Below are 23,748 nucleotides of genomic sequence, written 5' to 3' on the forward strand. Positions count from 1 at the left end.
CTGCATGGAATTCTGTTACACAAATTGGAGCAAATGGGGATTGATATGAAGCTGGTGATAAGATATAACAGTGGTTGATGGAAGACCCTGAAGAATAGTATACCAAGAAGTATAATCCAGGAGACAGAAGATGAAAACAGTGCACCCTGAACTTGCTTCACTGCTATTTCATTTTTAAATTAATAATATAGGAAGGGAAAAATCCAGTTTTTTGGTGATGATGCAAAACCAGGGTAGAGTAATAGATAATAAAGCAAATGGAGAGAACCTTAGGAACTATTTGAAAAATTGAGACATGGACAAAGGATAATGGATGCCATTTTAATGTGGAAAAGTAAAGTTATCTATACTTTGGGATGAAACCCTTACAAGCTATGTACTTCATTGACAGAACTAAACTCCAAGAATGAGTAGAAAGGATTATGTGTTGGCAGTTTGTGTTCAGTTTTTTTTTTTTTATAACTACTTAATTCACAACACAGTAAACTAATAAGAAAATAAATAATATATTTATTAATTTAGTTGCTGATATTTCACTAGTTTTCTACCCAGCATCTTCAAAGCACAAACAGTTTGTCACAGCATGCAAACAGCAACAGTTAGTTAAAGTTGGGAACATTTTAAAATTGTAACAGACAACATAAACCACTAAAATCCTAATTTGCAGCATCTATTGTTGGATACAGAAAGGAGTTGAAAAGTATTAATTTAATCTTAAAATTACTATTTTCCAGATTTTTGATAAACTGATACAGCCATTCTTGTTGAGGTTTTGAGAATGTTTTTAAGCTGCTGATTCCACAAACCATCCTGACTTGTAATGACTTCTGTGTAGCACATTTTTTTGTTCCATCTAATCCTGGGTGAAGGGATGTCCAAAGAATGGTCTGCTAGCTGCAACTGGCCACAACAATGGTGCCGAATGTATTTTGTATGTTCTCTGAGGCAGATATCAATAGATATTCCTGTCTATAGTAAGCCAGGTGACAAGTACAGAGTACTTTATATATTCTTGGATGTGATAAGTCTGTCCTTTGATAAAATGATGAGGATTACCAGTCTGATATATATGGTGTATTTATTAAACATTCTGGATATCTTTTCAGATATGCCCTAAATGTATGGAATAGTAAAGTTTTGCTGTAATGTTGTGCATCAAGAGAAGGGTAGGAATTGGGATGGGGGAGGGTATTTAGCATTTTCTCTATTTTATGATGATAGCCACTGGCTAAAAAGAGCAGTGAAGACGGGTAAATTCAGTGGTAAGTTATTGGCTATATTGCAAGGGGATATTCAGTTGTTTGCAGATGATGTGACGCTGGGAAGGGTTATTAGTACAGATGTGGTGGCCCTGCAAGAGGATTTTAATAAACTAGAAAGATGGGGAAAATGAATGGGGATGCTGGTTTAATGCAGCAAAATGTAAAGTCTTGAAGTTTGGGATCCATTGATGGGAGGATGCATACTCGATTGGAGGAGCTATACTGGAGGAAGTAGGGGAGACGAGAAATCTGGGGGTGATGATTGATAGAAAACTGAAATTCAGGGAGCATATTGCAAAGGTGGTGAAGGTTACCCAGAGGATTGCTGCAATACTGAGAAGGACGCTGATCTGCAGAGATGAGTTATCATTCCGTTGTATACCACATTTAGACTATTCTTCTCAAATTTGTTTCTCAGGATTGAAGGGAATAAATTAACTGTGGAAAGGGTATGGAGGTGGATAACAAAGATGGTTTCAGGACTGTACAATGTCAGTTACAGGATCGACTGAGGGAATGTGGACTGCAGAGTTTGGTGAATAGAAGAAGGAGAGGTGATATGATCGAGACTTTTAAACTGTTGAGAGGCGTTACAGAGTAGACATTGGGGAGTTCTTTCACTTGGTGGCACAGCGGGAAGGAGCGATGTCAAGGACCATCCCTGGAAGTTACAAAAGGATGGAGGGTGGTTGAACCATGGAATGCATTGCCTGAGAGAGTGGTTAGAGCAAGAACAGTCAATGAGTTCAAGGAGTGGTATGATAAACTTTGTGTTTCCTAAGAACGACCTCCCACGATGAGTCTTTTGACCCCATGGAGGCCTGGATAATAATAATAATGTTGTTTGTGACTTTGAAATTGGTTCAACAGTCCATGGAACCGTTCACATACGACCATCTGACTACTTCTGCCTGACCTCTTAGTCTTATGATAGCTTGCCACCTGAATTCAGTTAAATGATGTCATGCAGTCATGTCCAAGATATCATGAAATGTCTTGTTCTCACTCCAGACAGGAAATGGAAAACCCTTCAAAAACACCTACTACTATGCTGTGGCTTATTTGCACATAACGCTGACAAACAGCACCACTCATTTGTATATAACCAGACTCAGAAATTTTTCTCTTTGTTCCTTCATTTATGAAAACTAGTGTAAATTGGGCCTTGGCTGAATAAAACTTACTTTTAATTCTAATAAGGTTCAGAATGGTATTAGTGTTTCAGCATCCTTTTAAGAAAGTTAATCTTTAGCTGCTGTGCCAACTTCCACTTACTGAACTGCTGTGCTTTGTGTACAATATCATCTCCACATTCTTCAGACAAGTAAAAAGGCTTTGTGTTGGTTGTTCATGTCAAGTTTTTTTTTTTTTTTAATAAAAATTCACAACACAAGACACTAATAAATAATATATTTATTTACTTAGCTGCTGATAGCTGCTTTGTTGGTTTTCCACAGGAAACATACTCCAGAAAATGACAAGAAAATGAAAAGGCTAGGGTTTTTGGGGTGCTGAAGACAAAGTTCAAGTTCAGAGGGTAAACTGCAAATGTGACCCAAATAACTCACAGGATGACTTAGTATTGAAAAACACACTGATAACCAGAGATAAGGAAGTTCTTATTCCTCTTTATAATTTCATATGGCCACATGATGATTACCGCATAGATCTAGTTACCTGAGTTTCTTGGAGATGAAGTGGTTGTGAGGATCTAGATGCAAGTGACCAAGAAGCATTCCACAGTGGACTGGGGAATGCTTCCTACAAAGACAGAACTGTTTTCATCTGTCAAGTTGGTTGATAAGTGGAATAGAGAGAGAGAGATATGACAAAAATATTTAAGTTATTAAAAGGGTTTTTTTTTATAGGATTAATGCAAAGAAATTTTCCAGTGCATGACTAAAAGGAAGAGCATAAGAGGTCATCCTGGGAAACTGAGCAAGAATATGATTAGCAAGAACCTCAACACACTAGATGTTCTGACTGGAGAGTAGCACATATGAGTGGAATGGGTTGCCAAAATCTGTCACGAGTGAACGAGTTCAAGGAGTGATATGATGACCTCTCCATTGTCATATGAGCATGTCCACTCTGAAGAGTTGGTCATGTGACAATGATGATGAAATCATCAATTTTAAAGAGAAATTCTGCAGTGCTGTTGATATAAGAGCTAGAATGACCTGTAAGGGAATGAAGGACATTGGAGAAGAATTTCGCTAATTTATAGTTCAGACTATAAATCAGTAGGATTCTTGTCCAGTACTCTTCAAAATTCACTGCCTCTTAGTACCCTAAAAGGCAGTAAGTTTTATATCACATGTCCTTATTACCTTCTGACCCATTCCTTGGAATATTTATCTGTTGGTTTTCAAGCAATGTTATCTAAAAACACAGATCAAGAACTGCAAGTATTTCTATGAAAAAAAAAAAAAATCAACAATCTGCATCTTAGAATCAAATTTACTCTTGAAAGAGAATCATAAGGAACTTTATTTCACATTAAAGATGAACATCAAGAAATGATGCAGTTCTTTCTTTCTCTCTCTGTACTTCAGTCTATTGGAAACTATTTTTCTGGATGTTATATACACCAATCTTCTGCTAATCATTCTTCCCCAAAATACAGAATGGTGAAATTTCTGGTTTGGAGGATTCAAAAAGTTGCCTTCATAAGAAATGTGCCAGAAAAGAACCTCAACTATTCAGTAAGAGGATGCACATTCAAATCCTGCTGTAGACTGTGAATGTCTTTTAGCATGAAACCACCATACAGCTTGTTGAAGGCCCTAAGTAGTTTGAAAAAGTTCCTTGTTTGGTCTCTTAAAGCAGAGTTTCTGGATTATGTAAAAAATAAACAAAAAAGAATGCAAATATATATATATAAAATTTACGAAAAAAAAAAAAAAAAATCTTTATTCCATCCAAGGTACTAATGTACTATAATAGATTTACAACCTTTCACGGATGGAAGTTACAAAAAATAAATGAATAAATAAATAAATAAAAAAAAAACTGGATTAAAATTTTCCAGTTCTTCCTTACATAATGATTTTTTTTTTTGAGAAAAAAATGAAACATCCCTCTTCATATTGATATCCCAGAGATTTCTGTACATCTATAAAATCTATGCACTGTCTTTTTTCAAGCCACTTCAGGTCTCTAATAAGCAAGCTGATGGCATCACATTTAATGAATATAATCTAACATCTAAAGGAATTAAACATTCATTCCATAAAGTGATTCAAATTCACAGCCTGTGTTGATGAGTGTATATTAAACTAATCCAATAAGAACTTGAATCAAACAAATTGTATAAAGATTACACTGCACTTTTTTAAACTGTTAATGATGTCAGAAGTAACATGTGGAATGTCTGTCAAAATAAAACAAGCCATATTTTCTATATACAGGTAACCCTCGTATAACGCGGATGTTAGGTTCCATAGAAATGCTGTGTCATATAAATCGCGTTATACAAGACATAGATCACATAGAAAAAGTAGGGTTAGGTTCCGAAATCGTTTTATTTTTTAAATTATATAAATAACAATGACATCCATCAAAAACAATATTTTTATTTAATTCATGTAAGTTAAGAAAACAAACTATGACAAATAAGTAGTATAAAATTATAAAAATTACAAATTGTACATAAATTTCATTGCACATAATGCATAAATGTTTCAGACACAATAAAATAAAACGCATATTATAATCGTCATCACTGTCTTCAGAAATAATATTTTGTAGATGTTCTTTAAGTGGCCGGAGGTCGTCACCACTTGAAATCTCTTGGACATCATTTGTATAATTCTCATTGCATACTTTGGCTGGTTTAGTCATCAAGAAGTCAGTAATAAGACTTTGCTTTCCACTATGTTGCAATTTTTTTATTAAGTTCATAATATGGCGCTATACAAATATCCAATTGTCTTGTGAATTTTCCCGAGCGCTCCATTGAGGGATTATTATCTGTAAAATAACTTCCTAACTTTCTTGCCAAGTCCAATCCTTCTGCTAATTTCTTTAAACTGAATTCTTTAATGGATTCATCACAATCAGAATCTTCGACAGAACTTTCCCCTGCCATCTATTAATTGTATCAGTTCCTCCTCATTTAAATCTGTTTCTCCATCAATTAATTCACTAATTTCGTTTTCAACCATATCACAAAAGCCCTCTCCACCAAAAATGTGTGCGACGTTTATTATACGATGTAGCTCGGCATCCACTGGAGGTACAAAATTTTGTTCCATTACAGCTTCAGGCTTTATTATTTTCCAGCAAGCATTCAGCGTAGAGAGTTGCAATTCCTTAATGGACAGAGAAATAATTTTTACACAATTCAATATTGAGAACTCTTTCGACGCTTGAGGTAGTGTCATGTTTGGATTAGATTCCATTTTTTCCAAAATTAATTGAAATGTTCATCGAATATAATATGACTTAAATGTTGATATTATTCCTTGGTCGAGTGGTTGAATAAGTGATGTAGTATTAGGTGGCAAAAAAGTTATTTTAATATTTGGATGGCTTAAATTTGTTGGGTGGCCTGGTGCGTTATCTAAAATTAGTAGAATTTTGAAGTCCATATTCTTTTTCTTTGTGTAACTTTCTACATTGAGTACCAATTTTTAAACATACTAGCTGTAACCCATGCCTTTTTGTTGGCCCACCAATAAACAGGTAGGATGGACCTGTCGAGCCTTTTCATCGCACGAGGATTTGCAGATCGGTTAATAAACATTGGTTTTGTCATGTAATCACCTGATGCATTACTACAAAAGAGTAGAGTAATTCTATCTTTGGAAACTTTGAATCCAGGAGCTGATCTTTCATTTTTTGAAATATAGATGCGTTTTGGCATTTTTTTCCCAATAACCCAGATTCATCCACATTGAACACCTGGTCTGCACTGTAACCACCTTCTTTAATGATTTTTAAAAGTTCTGCTGGATATTTCTGGGCAGCTTCAACATCTGCTGATGCTCCCTGGATTTTAAGATTATACAAAGAAAACCGCTTTTTAAAGTTTTCGAACCAACCCTTACTGGCAGAGATTTCCTCTGAAGAATCTTGATCAAGTTCTTTTAAATGTTTATAAACTTCGAGAGCTTTTTGCTTAATAAGGTGTCCATCCAAAGGAATTTTCTTTTGAGTGCAATTTTCTATCCAAATCATTAGAGATTTCTTTTTCAAACCATTTTTTTCTATTAGAATATCGCGAACACGAGCAATGCGCTTTGCACTTACCGTTGACCTAGCAATAACGCTTTCTTGGATTTTATGTTCATTTTGTTTGATTGTTCGAATTGCTGATTCATTTAAATTCAGAGTCCTTGCAACAACTCCTGGTTTTTCTCCAATTTTCAACCGATCTAAGATTTTAATATTTTCTTTGAGAGCAATTAATTTCCACTTCAATGTTGGTTTTTTCCCTTTCGTTGCAGTTTTAATGGCCATTACAATAAAAATAAACTTTTACATTAAAAAAAAAAAAAAAGCATTACATATGTAACTCACCAGAAAATAAACTGCTCTGCTTGCGAATAACACACTTATGATTTTAAATGAGCTTTCTTGGCAGAAAAAGAAGATAATTTTCAACAATAAATACTTTATACAGTAAACCCTAGATGGCAAACCCTAGGTGGCACGTCTGAGAATTTTTGCTGGCACATCAACGATTTACAGGTGATATCCTTTTATACGCTTATAAATTATTCAAGTTTTTTTTTAATTGTTACAATACGTACAAGCTGAATTTGTTTTACACAAGCCAGCAGCTATAAAGATGTGCATATGATTGGTGCGGTATTAACAAAAGATTGCACGACCCAAAGACAAAAGCAACCGACAAGTGTTGAGTTGAAATGCTAATTCTCTTCAATCGAATTCCATAACAACATTCACTATTAGTTTTAACACATTCACAACAGGGTGTCATTTATCATTCTGATGGAACTTCTCATTACTGGCTAAACTCACACAAACGTTTCAACCCTATGTTCAATTTTATGGCTTCTTGTTTGCGTTTGAGGTGGCAGGCGAACTCACACATTCATTATATGGCATGTTTCAATTCTTGGTAGTCTTTTATTTTAAGTTAGCCTTTGTGATCTGTCATAATGACATAGAGAATTTCAAATGCAATAAAAAAACACTTATTTAATAATTGAAAAATTGGACAATAGCTTTTAGTTAGATACTGTGTTTCGGTGCAACATATGGTTTTGCTTAAGTCTATACAGTGTAGTTTCTGTGAGAGGGGACATGTGATTTATTAGTTAGTGCCATTTTTATTCCATCTGTCTCTAATTGCACTATTTGTTGAGAATGACGAAAACTGCAAAAGCCCTCTGTACAGTACCTTATTCAGTGATACAATAAAACTAAATTCGATACTTATAACTACTTGCGCGATACGGGCAGACAAATTTAACAAAGATAAAATTTGATTTTTAAGTCCCGTGGTGAAAAATATGAAAAAAAAAATAAAAAATAAAGGGTTACTAGAAATTGTAGACCGCGTTATATCGAAACTGCGTTGAACAAGGGATACCACAATTTGTAGACCACGTTATATCGAAACCGCATTGTATAAGTACTGCGTTATACAAGGGTTACCTGTATGTATATATATACATATATATATATATTTATTTATTTTTCTATATTTCTTTTTTTTTAAATCTTTAAATCTTTTACCATGTACTATGTTGGCCTTTTCCCAAACTTCAATTCAGTAGAACATGCTGCCTAGGCTCTGCATTCATCATGATGGCAACTGTTTTGTTTTCAAACTGGTTTGTCTAGAAGGTCAAATCTGGCATTTCTAAATGAAAAATATCTAGAATACATTTTTTTTTTTTATTCAAGCAACTTTCTGTCCCAGATTTATTAATTGAATCTCATATGTAAAAATTCTTTGAAAGATCTGAATCAAGGTCTTCCACAACCGAGGGAATGATATCCATCACAAAAGTGGCTTAGTAAGTAAAATATGATCAAATATGACAAAGAAAATGGAAACTGTTTTTAAACTGTAAGTGATTCAATAAGGATATTTCCAAGCCTTTTTCCAAAATACACTGCTTGGAAAGAAGTCAATGGAAACCATAGTGTGAGAAATAAACCGTCATGGTGTCCACTGTAATAAGATGTAGGTCCTTTTGCTGCGATGACTGCAGCAATCAGTCAGAGCATACTTTCCACAAGTGTATAACAGTGATCAATGGGAATATTGGACCATTCATCCTGCAAGCATGTAATGAGGTCCTAGACTGTTGTAGGGTGGACATCCCTTAACCTCACCCAACACTCCAGTTCATTCCACAGATATTCAATAGAGCTGATATCAGGACTCTGTGGAGGCCAATCAATTGTGGAGATATTCACGTCTACAAATACAAAGTACTGCACTGTCTAGAATGTTCAGATACCTCTTGGAGTTCAGTCTTCATGGCAACACAAAGAAAGGTCCAAGGCCAAACTAGAAAAAACATGGGGATATGTACTCTGGATACATTCATCAGGCATTCACCCCACACCAGCCCATCTGTGTTATACCCTCTACAGAGGGTGTAGCATGATTCATTGCTCCATAACACAGCTTTCCATGCTTCCATATCCAGCTGTACACGCTCTATGCACCACCGAAGACGATGTTGCATGTTGGTTCAGGTAATGTGAACCTAAATTACTAAAACTTAATGGAAAGCATAAGCCAACTAAAAGGGCAATGCAAATAAAAAATTTTTGCAGATGAAATGCGTCACTGAATCCATCCTTTATGATAGTGATAACATGCAATTTTAATTGAATTTTTCAATCTATGAAATATTTTTATTTTATAAATAGTTCTATCTACTTCAACTGAGGAATTAAAAAAGCATTAGTGGATTCATATTTTAATTTAGGAATATAATCAAACCTTAGCAGTGATCCGAATATTTTTAAGTTCTGATTTATACTTTTCGGCTTCATCCAAAGCACGATTCAACCGAGCTTCAATTGTCCCTTTACTAGCAGCAACTTGTTTTTGTCCTTGCCTTAATATGTCTACTTCCTAATCATAAAAAATATTAATACTAAGGAACATATCCAACATGTAAGATAAGGCAATGCAATGTGAAAAAACAGCAATACTAGTAATTATAGCTTAATATATAATTGAGAAATTTATTTTTCATTTTGGGTTTAAATACACATTTTTCTTTCTATTTTATTAATTTCAATTTAATGTTAAGGTGAAATTCATGGAAATGTTTTTAATTTTCTGTTATATTCAGGAATAGAGATTATTTTTACTCTATGGATCAATGAACCATACTCATCTACTCCACACTAAGTAATTATACTTCTTGCAGTGTGACATGAAGTATATATACAAATGAAGTACTACAAATATTTATCATACATAAATATATTTATGATAAAAAGAAATGACAGGATACAAAAGTCAGAGCAGACATGAAACTAATAACAACAATTAAAAATTTTTTAAAACATTGTGAACTTTTGCATTGGCTTTTGCAGCCTTGGGCATGAAAGAATAAATAAAAAAGTTAAATTAAGATAGATGGAAATTTTCAGGAAAAAAAAAATTCATTTAATGCCATTAAAATCTTAATGGAATTCAGATTTTTTTTACTAAAGAAATATTTATGTATTATAAATAATATCAATCTTTAGAAGTGATCACATTTCTGATTGACACATTTATATGATGTGCAAAAAAAAAAGGAATTCTTTATAAAAAAAAATAAAAAAAATTAATCATGCTTGTGAAATAAATCACTTCTCAAGCATAAAAGTGAGAAAGTCACAAATACCAACATGTTTATTTTTTTTAATCACTGCTAATTTAACAGAATAAAATTATTATCCCTATATTCATTATGGCACACAGATGAGCCAATTGTAAAAGTTAAACTAGACCACAAGTGATAATAGATAACACAGATAACAAAATACAGTATTTAATTCATGTCACTCGCAATTTCTGTGCCCAGGTTTGGTCACCTCGGTTCCTTCTTGATGGGGAGGAGGTGGAGAGGATCCAGAGGCGAGTGACTAAGATGATAGCAGGTCTATGGAATGAACCATATGAGAACAGGTTGAAGATTTGTGGGTTGCAGAAACTAGTTGATAGGCGGAAAAGGGGAGACATGATTGAGACATTCAAATTGCTAAAAGGATTCTATAGGATTAATTCAGATGATATTTTTGAGATCAGGACTGGTGGTGGGAGAACTAGGGGACACCCATGGAAGCTGGGCAAGAGCGTGGTTAGCAGGGGTGTTAGAGCTGGGTTCTTTACTTTTAGAGTGGTAAATGAGTGGAATAAGCTGCCAGAGTCTGTTGTGGGTGCTATGACAGTGAGCGAGTTCAAGGCAAGGTATGATAGATACTGTGAGAATGTTGAACAGCTGCGTGAACATGATGTTTAGGGTCTCCCTCGATGAGTCTAAGGACTCCTGGAGTAGCCCGTGGTAATAATAATAATTTCAACTCACTGTAAACAACAATCATGAAAATTTAAACTCAAAGAAACAAATGCTGTGCAGAAAAAGGTAAAACTTCCAGACCCTTTCACATTTGCTTCGCAAACATAAGTGATGTTAGTACTAACTTACGAATTCTCATTTCCATCTCCAATCTGCAAATCTACAGGAAAACCTACTTTTCCTAAGAAACTCAGATTTCAGTTTTCAAATTTGATGTCAACTAACAGATACTTCTCTGAGAACTACTTATTTGAATTCCCAATGATATACTGTGTGACTTAATCTCAAAAGTTTGCTTGATATGCCATATCAATTTGCATCTTAGAATCTCTTCTTTCTATCTTATTTGACTAAAAATCCCTCTATTCCCCCATTTAATAAAATTCATTTGCTATCTGAACTTTTTTTTGTTTTATTTTACTTTTAAATTTCTCTTATTTAAATGAAGTTCTCCAGATATCCATAGGATTTTAGGATAATAATAATAATGAATTAACCTCCAAAACAGCAAAATTGAAGCAGATCATCAGAGAGACAATGCAGGAATTGCAGAAGTTGAGATGTTTAAATGAGCATAGGGAGAAAAAGAAAGTTCTGCAGGAAAATAAGAAACAACAAAGTACGGAAGTCAGGAAGAAACGGAAATCAGATAAGTGACGTTTGTAAAAAGAAGGATGTTATTTGGTATGGTGATTCTATAATAAAGCATGCTATTGATGAACGAATTATAACTTCGAGTTCTCCTGGAGTGAAAATTAAGAATATAAAGGAAGCAACTCAAAAACAGAAGAAAAGTAAACAAGATCGTAATTGTAGTTGGTACTAACGACTACAATTACGGTATGAGAGAGGACATGAAAGGGTTGTTAGAAGAGGCGAGAGTGAAGAGTGAGAGAGTGAAAATCGTCAGTATTTTACCTAGATATGATAATAATGAATTGAGCAGAAGAGCTATGATGGCAAACAATTCGATGTGTAGAAGGAATGGATGCGAGTTTTTTGGATGTGTGGAGAGAATTTGAAGGAAGAATGGATTTGTGTAAGAGGGACAGCCTACACCTGAATGCGTTTAGTATCAGGAGTCTGGAAAAACTAATAACTAGTTTGACCTAACACAGAGAGTCTGGGAAACTAAATTATAAAGGGAAGAATGGTAAGAATGCGAGCGTAAGAGCGGCAATTTTACATAGCTGTGTTAATGACGAGAAAGGGCTTTATCATGGAAATGTTGACAAGCAGAGAAATTTTGACTTTGTTTTAGTCCGGTTCAGACCTACCAAACGTGCGCAAAGATGTCTACATGTACAAGACACTAGAGAAGGATAGAGATCTGCAAGTTGTCCAACTGTGTCATGCAGACTGTAGACAAGAATATACAAAAGAACATGCAGGTATATTATTATGTCTGTACATGAATGCTAGGAGTATCAGAAACAAAGGAGCAGAGTTTGTTGCCTTGGTCAATATGTTGGGACCTCAGATTGTAGGCATTAGTGAGACCTAGCTATCAGAATCAGACATTAACTAGTATCGAGTGTAAAGGGTACACTATTTTTAGAAAGGATAGAGAGGATAGGAGAGAAGAGGCCATGCTGCTAATGATATCGGATGATTTGAATCCAGTTAGAGTTGAGACCTATGATTGTAGTACTACTACTAACAGTATTTCATGTGGCAGTGAGTTTGAAGCCATCTGGTGTGAGGTGGAATCTAACAAGTTCAATTACATAGTGGGGTATTGTTACAGACCTGGTGGATCGGTTGCTAGTGATGAAGAAATGCATCACCAAATAGACAAATTGAGTGCAAAAAGAGTAATCATAATGGGAGACTAATTATCCAAATATTGATTGGGTAGCATTAAAATCACATGAGGAGAATGAAAATTCATTTACTGAGCTGTTGTAGGACAACTTCTTTAAGCAGCATGTGACAGAAGGAACTCGAGGGCAAAGGGTGTTAGATTTGATTACAGTATCAGAGGATGTTTCAGTTAAAGATGGAACTATTCTACCTCCGGTTGATAACAGTGATCATGTGGTACTCACTTGGGAAGTGACTAAGTTTATGAATATTCCATTCAGAAAAGGTTACATGCTGAACTATAAAGCCAGAAATTATGATCAATCGAGGAGGAGTATCCTGAGTTCAGTGGAATAGGATCAGTTGCTGGATTGGAAGAATATCAAGAGTACATAGGAAGCATTTAAACAATACTTAAATGATGTGATATCAGACTGTGTTCTGGGAGTTCAAACAATAAATAGGGTACGAGTCAAATGGATGTGTAATCTTATTAAGCAAGAGATTTGTAAGAAACAGATGATGTGGAAGGAATACTATGTGCATAAGGATGATGTCTGTTATGAAAGTTATAAACAGAAGGCTAGAATAGTCAACTGTTGTACGGAAAGCAAAGTCTGAGTATGAAAAGAAACTAGCTCTGCGTACTAAAGACAACCCATGAGAATTCTATCGATATGCTGCAAGTAAAAGAAAGAATAACTCTTCTAAATGCAGATGGCGTGAGGGTTACAGATGCAGGAGAGGTTGTTCAACTAATGAGTGAGCATTTTGTTTAAATTATCAACCTGGTGTATGCAACATTGAGCTCACCGCTATGTCTTCACTGGATGAAGAAACTCAGATGTGTGAGGGACGAGGTATTAGAGCTGTTGCAGAAACAAACTGAACATGTTTCAGTAAGGAAATACCGTGAGTAGACATTAATTAAAATTATAATAATGGAATTAACTCACGTAAAATCTTATTTATTAGTAGAATTTTCGCCTGAGTATCACAGGCATCTTCAGTACATGTATAAAACTAATTAAACAATAACTGACAATTCCAAAAGGCACCCATAAGTAGCTAATGTAAGATGAAAAAAAAAATCAATAAATTTCCTAACTTATTTAAAAAAAAACAAAAAAAAAAAACAGATAATTATATATAATTAAAAAAGTTAGGAAAGATTAGATGATTTATAAAGTACTATCTCCCACAAAGGGGATAGATGTAGACCATCGGATCTGTTTAAGTTAGGAGAGTGAAGCAAAGTTTCATGTTTCTTTATAAAGCTGTTCCATGAGGAACCAACTTTTGCGAAGAACTCGTCTTGTTCCAACGAACTCTATGTCTAGTGTTGACGGCATGCTCTGCAAGTCCAGACTATTCAGGTTCAAGGTATTGAATATAAGACTGGTGTTCTTCTAGCCAAATAACAGCAGATCTTCCCGTTTGTCCGAAATAAGATAACCCACGAGAGCAAGGAATCTGGTAGACACCTGGATAACCGAGATGTGGAAGCTTGTCCTTCAGAGAAGTGACAGAGTTCATTGGAACAAGACAAGATTCCTTCACAAAAGTCAGTTCCTCATAAAGAAACATGTGAAACTTTACTTCACTCCCCTAACTTAAACAGAATCAATAGTCTACATCTATCCCCTTTGTGGGGGATGGGAGATAGTACTTTATAAATCAGCTAATCTTTCCTAACTTTTTTAATTGTGTATATATATAATTTATTTATCTGTTTTTTTTTTTTTTTTTTTTTTTTTTTTTTTTTTTTTTTTAAATAAGTTAGGAAATTTATCGACTTTTTTTTAGTTATCTTACATTAGCTACTTAGGTGGTGCCTTTTGGAATTGTCAGTTATTGTTTAATTAGCTTTATACATAATTGGTAGCATAGCCAAGTGAAAAAATTTCCATTAGCTTTATACATGTAGAGAAGATGCCTGTGATACTCAGGCAAAAATTCTACTAATAAATAATATTTTACGTGAGTTAATTTCGTTATTATAATTTTAATTAAGCAACTGAACAAGAATTCAGCAATAGGGACTGATGGGATATCAGCATGTGTGCTAAAAGTGTTCAAGCTGAACTGGCTATTCCTTTGACCAGGCTGTTTAATATGAGTCTCAGAACAGGAAAGATTCTACAAGAGTGGAAAGCATGTATGGTAATTCCATTGAACAAGGGTAGTGCAAAGACTGATGTATCCAGCTATCAACCAATTAGTATCTCAAGAGTTGTGAAGATTTTGGAAAAATTGGTTAGGACTCGCATTCAGAAATGGGTTGACAGTGAATCTCTAATTTGCAATGAGTGACATGGGTTTACTAAGGGAAGGTCATGTTTTAGGAATTAGACAAGGGGAATGGATACACCATGATACTGTTGGATTTTGTCAAGGCTTTTGACAGAATACAGCATGGTAGATTGTTGCATAAGTTGGAGAATACGGGTTTGGGTTATAGAATATTAGCATGGATAAGAGGAAAACTGGTATATGGGAGATGCAAGTCTGGGACCCTATTACTACAGGGTCCCGTGCGACTTCTATTCCTGCAGTGCTGGATGTTTGCCAGGGTGATCCTCTATCTTCCCTTTTCTTTAACAGTGTCATAGATGAGTTTCTTCACTCTCTTCCTAGCCATATAGACACTTCTTCCTTTTAGGCTATGGCTTTTGTGGACGATCTTATTCTCATAGCCTCTACTAAGGTAGGCTTGCAGGAACTCCTTGACCGGGCAGTTAAATTTTTCTCTATTCAAGGCCTTTCTATTAATGTAGAGAAGTCCTGCTCTTTAGCTCATCCCCCTCTGGTTGTGACAAGAAGCTTAAAGTTGAGACTACAGAGTTCTCCCTGCACGGAGGCCGTTGCATTCTTTGACCATCCTGGAAGAGTGGAGATACCTCGGTATCATGTTCACCCAAAAGGGAAGGTCTTCTGTCCCCTCTATCCTAGAAGCTGGGATCACTTCTTTGAGGAAAGCTCCTCTCAAACCCCAGCAAAGACTGTTTCTCCTTTCCCACTATCTTCTACCTCGTTTTTACCACAAGTTGGTGCTTGGCAGGACATATATCTCGGTACTGTCCCGAATGGACAGAGCTCAGCCATGAGATCATGGCTCCGACTGCCGCCTGACACCCCTACTGCATATTTCCACACAAGGGTGAAGGATGGTAGGCTCAGGGTTCCATCACTTAGATGGCTGATCCCACACCTGCAGCCGTCCAGAATCACAAAGTTTTTACTATCTTCTTCCCCTATCTGCAGAGAGGCTTTCTATAGCCTATTAATACAAGAAGACTTTAGGTGGGCTAAAGACTGGTCCCATCATCAAGGTACCTTAATTGAATTAGCACCTGCAGAACACAAGAGATGGGTATCTCTGCTGCACTGTTCTCTAGATGGTGCTCCTTTAAAAGAGTCATATCTGGTGCCTCCCCAGCATGATTGGGTAAGGGATGGCACCAGACTCCTCCCTGGGTTTGAGTATACTGACCTTATCAGGGCAAGGATCAATGCCCTGCCCACTCGAGCCTGCACAGCTTGATGGGGTAGTGATGACTCAAACTGTAGGGCTGGCTGCCACTACAATGAGACATTGTCGCATATAGCCCAATGTTGCTTCCGCACCCATGGGGTCTGTGTGTGGAGGCATGACACCATGATCTCCATTCTGAACAACCGCTTTAAGAACAAAGGTTGGGAGACTGCAGTGGAACCACATTATAGGACCTCCACGAGGGTGCGTAGTTGATGCCCAGGTGGTGGGAACAGGACACCCACTAGCCTATAGCCATAATAATAAGGTAAAATATTATAAGAATAACCAAGATCGATCTAGTTAGTAAGATACGGGAGGAGCATGGGGCAACTCTCAGGTTTACCAGTGCCACCATCTCTTTACATGGCGATTGAAGCACAGATAGCTATAAGGACTTAAAACAGCTTGGGCTTATGCAGAAGGATATAAAAGTTCTTTCCCTGAGGGCCCTACAGGGCACACTGGTGGCATGGCATTGCCACCAGAGAATGACTACAATGATAACTAGAACAGGCATATGGTAAAACATTTGTAAAGGCTTAGGCCTATATCAAGTTTGGATGTCATGTAAGGCTAGTACTGCCCATAATCAGTACAAAGATTATAATAAAAAAAATTAAAAAAAAGTGGTGTACCACAAGGATCAGTGCTTGGTCCACTGTTATTTAATCTGTATATTAATGATATTGGGAAGGATTGCTGATGATGCAAAGATAGGTAGGGAAATCAAAAATGCCTGATATGCAGTATTTGCAGAATGATTTGAATAAGCTGGAACTGAGGGAATGGGAAAATGGATGTCAGTTCCATGTTAGTAAATGTAAAGCCATTCACTTTGGCATGATTAGATATCCAATGCCGTATTATATTGGTAGGATTATGCTAGAAGAAACTGATGAGGCTAGGGATCTTGGAGCTTTAGTAGATAGGAAGATGAAGTTCAGGGGCCAGATAGCGAAGATTGCAAATACAACTCAAAAGATAATTGTAATACTAAAATGAACATTCGCATGTAAAGATAAGGATGTCATTTTTCCTCTTTACAAGGCCTTGATAACATCTCACTTGGACTGTGCACAGATCTGGTCTCCTGGTTTCTGTTGTGATTCTGATATACTCTCTCTCTCTCTCTCTCTCTCCCCCCAGTAAGGAAAGTGTTTAAAATGATATCAGGATTGTGGAATACTGATTATGAAAACAGATTGAGAATTTGTAGACTGCAGACACTAGCAAACAGGAGAAAGAGGGAGTGATATGATTGAGACTTATAAACTTCTGAAACAGTCATACAGGATTTTAATTGATGGAATTTTTCAATTTATGGAGGGTGGGGAAAGGACAAGAGGGCATCCTTGGAAGCTAAGAATGAATGGTGTTAAGAAGGGGGTTTGGGCTAGATTTTTCTCTTACAAGGTGGTATGTGATTGGAATAGATTGCCATTGGATGTTGCGAGTGTAAGCAGTGTGAACGAATTCAAGTATGATAGCAGGTGCATGTAGTATGTGGCGTCCCTCGATGAGTCTCTGACTCCCTGGAGGTCTCTCTTAATACCCAGTTTGATTCCAACATTTGAGAAGATGTGCAGTGAACAAAAGGCTCACCCATCCCACTAATTGCAATTTATTTATTCAATGATTTGATTGTTCAAAATATGTACTTATTTAACACTTTTTTTTACATAAATTGTTTGTGAATTTGAAATACACGTTTCATTTATTTTTTTAACTTAACTAACCTAACTGCACCAACTGCCCACTGCAACTGTTAGGTAGGCCAATGTTCTGACTCTGGGTGCTGTGGAAAAATTCAGCTTCATACTCAACCAAGACTGTAACTTACAAGAATTGTAAAAGAAACCTCAATAGGTCCAAATCTGACTCCAAAAGGGCCAAAAGAAGAAAAATGCCATATTTTATTATTATCCCAAGACACCCATGGAGTCAAAGACTCATTTCAAAAAATTCAAATTCTCAGCAGACATCATACTCTCAGGCAATGCATTCTGATCTCAGGAAATGCATTCATAAAAAAATTACTTCCCACAATTATGAAAAAGTGTGATGATTTTTTACATGGAAAATTGTCAGTGAATGGAAAGCATTACCAGAATGTGTTGTTAATGCAAGGAGTGTTAAGGACTTTAAGATTCTATACGATAAATAAGTTGTCAGTTGAATGAACTGCCCAAGATGAGTCTGTCAACTCCATGGAGGGTGTAATAATAATAATAATAATAATACAAGATCTCATCCCATTCATCCTTCATTCTTTTTCCACAAAAAAAGAATCTAAATAGTCTCCACACCAAGTTTGCTGGTTCTGATGGTATATAAAAATTCTTCCAACTACATTCAAAACCACTGATATGAAATTAGCATCCTCCTTGTATCTTCTTTTCAATATTTCCAGTCATCTAGCAACAGCATAGAACTAATCCTATATTCCAAACGTTTCCTACTCTCCCCTCAAAAAAAGGGGTAACAGAATTCAGTTATCCAATACATGTCAGTGTAATCTAGAAATGGTAATGACCTACTGATTTTCAACCCAAAAATCAATTTTATCCAAGGGTGAATATTATTAAGGTACGAGACAGAGTCTTCTATTCAGTTAATGGAGTAGGGCCTTCTTCTATCCTCTTTTAATTATCATCCAGCAACAGCATAGAACCAATCCTATATTCAGAACATTTCCTACCCCCCCCCAAAAAAAAGGGGTAAGAGAATTCAGTTATCCAATACATACTTTTGTATTCAGAAATGGTAATGACTTGTTGATTTTCAACTCAAAAATGAATTTTATCCAAGTGTGAATATTATTAAGGTATGAGACAGTATATTTGGTTAGTAGAGTTGGGCCCAATGATGAAAACATCAATGTACCTCAGTGACACTTCAGGTCATATTTCCTAGTGCTGTAAAGCTTGTTTCTCGAACCACTCCATGAACAAGTTCACTAATAGCAAAGGCCCATCCTTCCTTCTGTTCAAAAAATTCTTCTTGGAAAACAGGTCTTTACTGTTTCTGGATCTCAGTTTACAGGAAGCTTACTCATATTGAACAATATTTGTGCACTAAATCTCATATCACCATCCAGCACAAAAAACACTATTATAAGAACTCAAAGGGATAGGGCAAGGGCAAAATCTCCACCAATATATAAAAAATAAGCCAGGAGCTCAATTATCTCAGTTTCAATGGCTACAACAGAACACTGGTCAACAAAATCTTACATCAACCTCCTAGACATCCAAAAAAGATTTAGGAGAGCAGCAATTCTCCCACATATATGGTCACAGACAGGATTTCAAAGTTACTACATCAAAAAAAGGGCATAAGGTTACCTTCTGCTCCTTCAATGAGGATCTCCTCAAGCCTCCAAAACCTCCCTACTCACCACTTAAAAACCTGGCATCTACACAAAATAAACAGCCTGTGGGTTGTGTTACATTAGACAGATAGACATCAAGCATAAAACTGAGATAATCCCCATAGATCACAGTTTCTACCTGAGTGTTCAGCTGAAATGATAAAACATCCTCAACTGCACAATAAGAAATAAGGCATGATTTTATATCAAGTCTGGACATCTAATGAAACTGATGTTGAAAGTTTATTTTTCACTAGGTTAGACTATAATAAATTTAGTTTAATCCTTTATCTCAGTGAGAGCAAACAAAGTTTGTGCATGAAAATATCTTCAGGACTGAATATAGTGTTGTACTATCTTACCTTGGTAAGTAGTACAACAACAGGCAACTCGTAACAAAGGTGAAGCAAGCTACCAACCCTCTATCCCACACAGTTTCGACCTTTATTGAGGTCTCTTCAGTGGGAGCCAGGCCCAGAGTTGGAGATACCAGCCAGAAGCAGTAGCAAGGTCATCTTTACCTATAGGAGTTGCCAAAAGGTTTGCTACCTTTTTTTTTATTAAATTACTCTGGATTTAGAGAAAGATGTTGAAAGTTTATTTTTCACTAGGTTAGACTATAATAAATTTAGTTTAATCCTTTATCCCAGTGAGAGCAAACAAAGTTTGCGCCTGAAAATATCTTCAGGACTGAATATAGTGTTGTACTATCTTACCTTGGTAAGTAGTACAACACTATATTCAGTCCTGAAGATATTTTCAGGCGCAAACTTTGTTTGCTCTCACTGGGATAAAGGATTAAACTAAATTTATTATAATCTAATGAAACTAATGCAACAACCATCAAATATGTACATAGTACATGAACACGCCATTGTTATTCTTGTTTTCAAATAGTTCAATGCAATTGATATATCATGTTTGTAACTTAATTTTTTTTATTTTATCCCTTTTATTTCTAGATGATGTGAAACACAGGAATTTCCAAAATCAGCTGAGTCTTAATAAACATTTTTGCTACCATTTGTTCCATGTCAAAAATATTGGCAACAAAAATGCATCATGTTGTCCTACCACAGGAGACTATGTAAAACTAATGGAATGTTTTCTGCTCTGCAACTAGTTTGGTGTCTTCCTTTGGTCATTCATTACATATCATGGTATATGTCTTCTTCTCCACTGATTTCCCCACCAATATTGAAGTTTACAAGGCTCTGTTTTTTTTTTTTTTTAACTTGGTTACAGGAGTAAACTTCTCTCACTGACTCCAAATTCAATGAGAAGTTTTTTTTTGTAGATGATTGCATATTCTATTCCTACTCTTCATTTGACAAACCATGTGCACAGTCAGTCTTAGCTTCAAGACCTTCAACACCAATACCTTAAATTAGGAATCAATGTTACTAGTAAATTATACTTGTCAAGAAATTATATTCTTGTTTAATCCTTTAAATCCTATACCAAGTGTAAGCAAACAAAATTTGCTCGGAAGTATCTATTTATCGCCTCTGTAACGCAATTGGAAGAACGACGATATGTTGCACCCTTTGATTGGAAAAGGCCTAAACTCGATTCATCGTGACAGGAGGAATCTTTATATGGACTTTTTCAATCAAAGGTGAGTTAGCCGATCTCATACGGGGGGGAGAGGGGGGGGGGAATAGCAGGGCTTTTTCTCCCGCATACAGACAAATTGACCCTTCAGAACCCACGCAATTTACATGCAAAATATACTAGCTGTGGTGGTGGTGAACAGTACATGGCGCTGATGTTGTTGATTGGTGGTAGAGGTTCAGTGTAGTGGTAGAGACGGAGAGTTGTACAATAGGTGTCCTCCCCGCAATGAGACTTCCGACTCCTTGGAGTTACGAATAATAATAATATCTTCACAACTACTGAACAGCATCCTGTCTCACTTCTTTTAAGAAAGATATCACAATCCTAATTTATTCTAACAAGAACAATCCTGCTTCACTTCTTTTTACTTTTGTTAATATCTAGATCTCAATCTCAAAGCAAGATCAAATTCTTACTTCTTGGGCTGATTTAATCTATAACCTTTCCTGGCAGCAGAAATATATCACATCCATAGCCTGTTTAAGCTTTCAAAAACTAGGTATTATTTTCCAATCAAAACTTGCTTGTCTGTACAACTATTTAGACCACAAATTCTAAATCTGTCCAAATGGTATACTGTTCACACATTTCGAATGATGCATCAAAATTTCCCTAAAAATGCTTGAAATTGTCCATAAGAAGGCAATTCAGTTAACTGATATCATTTTCTCACAAATTCACTGTAATCACTTTCTCACAGACATTCTACTTTGTTGTTAGGTATTTTCATGGGCAATGTTCCACCGAACTCACTACCATTATTTCCCAATTTTTTTCTAAGACTAAGATCACAAGCAGCTACTAATTAATATTCAGTTACTGCCATAGTTAAATCTACCAAACCTTCTCTCTCATGCCATCTACTCTGGTCTTCAGAACAGCGCTTTCTCTCACAAATTTTCTAGACCAAAGACTTAGCCTCAAGTGTTCCAGAAGATTAAATTCTTACTTTCTTTTAACTTCTTGCCCCTCCTTACCCAGCACTCATGTGATATAGGTTTTGCAACATTTCCTGTGTAAAGGTAATTAAAAAAACATGTCTAAACAAGACAGGGATCTATTGTTTTCTAACTCAAAAGTAAATTTAATGTAGGGATGAATGTTATTAAGATGATTAGCAAAGTCCTGTAATTAATTTGCCAAGCCCAGACACATAATGAATACATTATCCAACCTATTTATGGAATTATTTAAAAAAAAAGGCCTTAGGGGAAGTTATGAATTATGTGGATGATGTATTCATCACATGGCCCATTTCAGCAAAATAATTAAAGGACTATAATGATCATCTTAACAAAATTCATCTGCACATACAATTTACTCTCAAATTAGAAAATAACAGATCACAGTCTTTTTAAGACACCCCTAGGAGGTTTCTGAACAGAATAAACTTAGTCATTCAATATACAGAAAATCAATGCACGTAGGAAGATACCAACATGTAATGTCCTACTTCTATCTGTTGCAAAAAGAACTGTATTATAAAAACCCTACAAGAAAAGAAGCCAAGAGCTTGAATGCCGTCTTATACTTCCAAAAATGGCAGAAAACATCCTAAAAGAGCCTCCCCTCCTAGAAACAGCAGATGGACATAAAACACAAGAATACAGAGACGTCATATTGCTCCATCACAATAAGATCACAGACAAGATTTCAAAGATATTGAGCAACAAGGCATAAAAGTGGCTTTTTTCATGATAAACAAGATCGCAAGTGTTCATAGTCCTTCAAAACCTCTCAATTCACCACTCAAAAAACTGAGAATATAAGGGATCAATTATTCATATGAAACTTGCTATGTGAGACAAACAGACCAGTCAGGAAAAATATGTCAAAAAATATCAAGGACATAAAAAAAAATAAAAATAAAGCATATCAGGACTAGCATCACATACAAAGAAAAATCACTTAGTTCTGACAATATACAGAAATGGTGTGCATTAGATGCTCTCATGAAGAAATTGTAATCAAAGAATCATCAGAAATGTTAAAAAAAAAAAAAAAACTAACAAGAAACACAGTATAATCTGATATCAGGTTTAATTGTTTTTGATAAAAAGACAATTAAACCTATGAAATGGATGCAGGCAGATTTCAGACATTCTACCCATCATAATGAGCTTCTGTACCTCAGTCAGTATAGTCAAAGCCCCTTGGTCAGAAAGACCTGGGTTTGATTCCCGTCAGTGATGTAAGAAATCTTTATCTGGTCTCTTTCAACAAAAGGTGAGTTAGCCGGTCTCATATGGAGGTAGGGTTTTTTTTCACCCAGAAACTCTGTTTTTTTTGTCCCCCAGAACAGGCAAACCATCCACGTGAACACATGGCTACAGTCATAAGACACTCTGGAATCAGGAGTAACCAACCTATTCCATAGAATTTTTGGTTCCGAATGACTACACGGTAAAAAGTGTGGGTCTACACATGAGCATAAACTAGGACAGGATAGGGCCCATCATAATATAATGCGAATTGAGCATGCACAACATTGATTAGTCTACTTCAAATAGTTTGTTACTGATACCATTAACTGGGGTTGTTTAAAGTCAAAGCTAGAAAAACTAAGAGGATACCTTCACATAACCTTTTTTAAAGAATGTGGAGAACTTCTCAGGACTTCTGACCTAATGTCTAATCCCGATGGTACAG

At 35.8% G+C, this 23,748-nt stretch overlaps 1 protein-coding gene across 1 annotated transcript in view; it reads right to left on the bottom strand.

Annotated features, from left to right (window-relative positions):
• LOC150093661 (testis-expressed protein 9-like) overlaps positions 1 to 23,748 on the bottom strand; it is a 116,729-nt gene that overhangs the window by 31,992 nt on the left and 60,989 nt on the right. The window contains exon 8 of the mRNA XM_090412711.1: positions 9,196 to 9,330. Within this exon, the coding sequence (XP_090268837.1) occupies positions 9,196 to 9,330 (135 nt within the window). The remainder of the gene's footprint in view (positions 1 to 9,195; positions 9,331 to 23,748) is intronic.

Source organism: Typopeltis vanoorti, chromosome 23 (assembly GCF_054136105.1).
Source record: "Typopeltis vanoorti isolate ZY-2024b chromosome 23, IOZ_Tvanoo_1.0, whole genome shotgun sequence".
In the NCBI taxonomy this organism is placed as follows: Eukaryota; Metazoa; Arthropoda; class Arachnida; order Uropygi; family Thelyphonidae; genus Typopeltis; species Typopeltis vanoorti.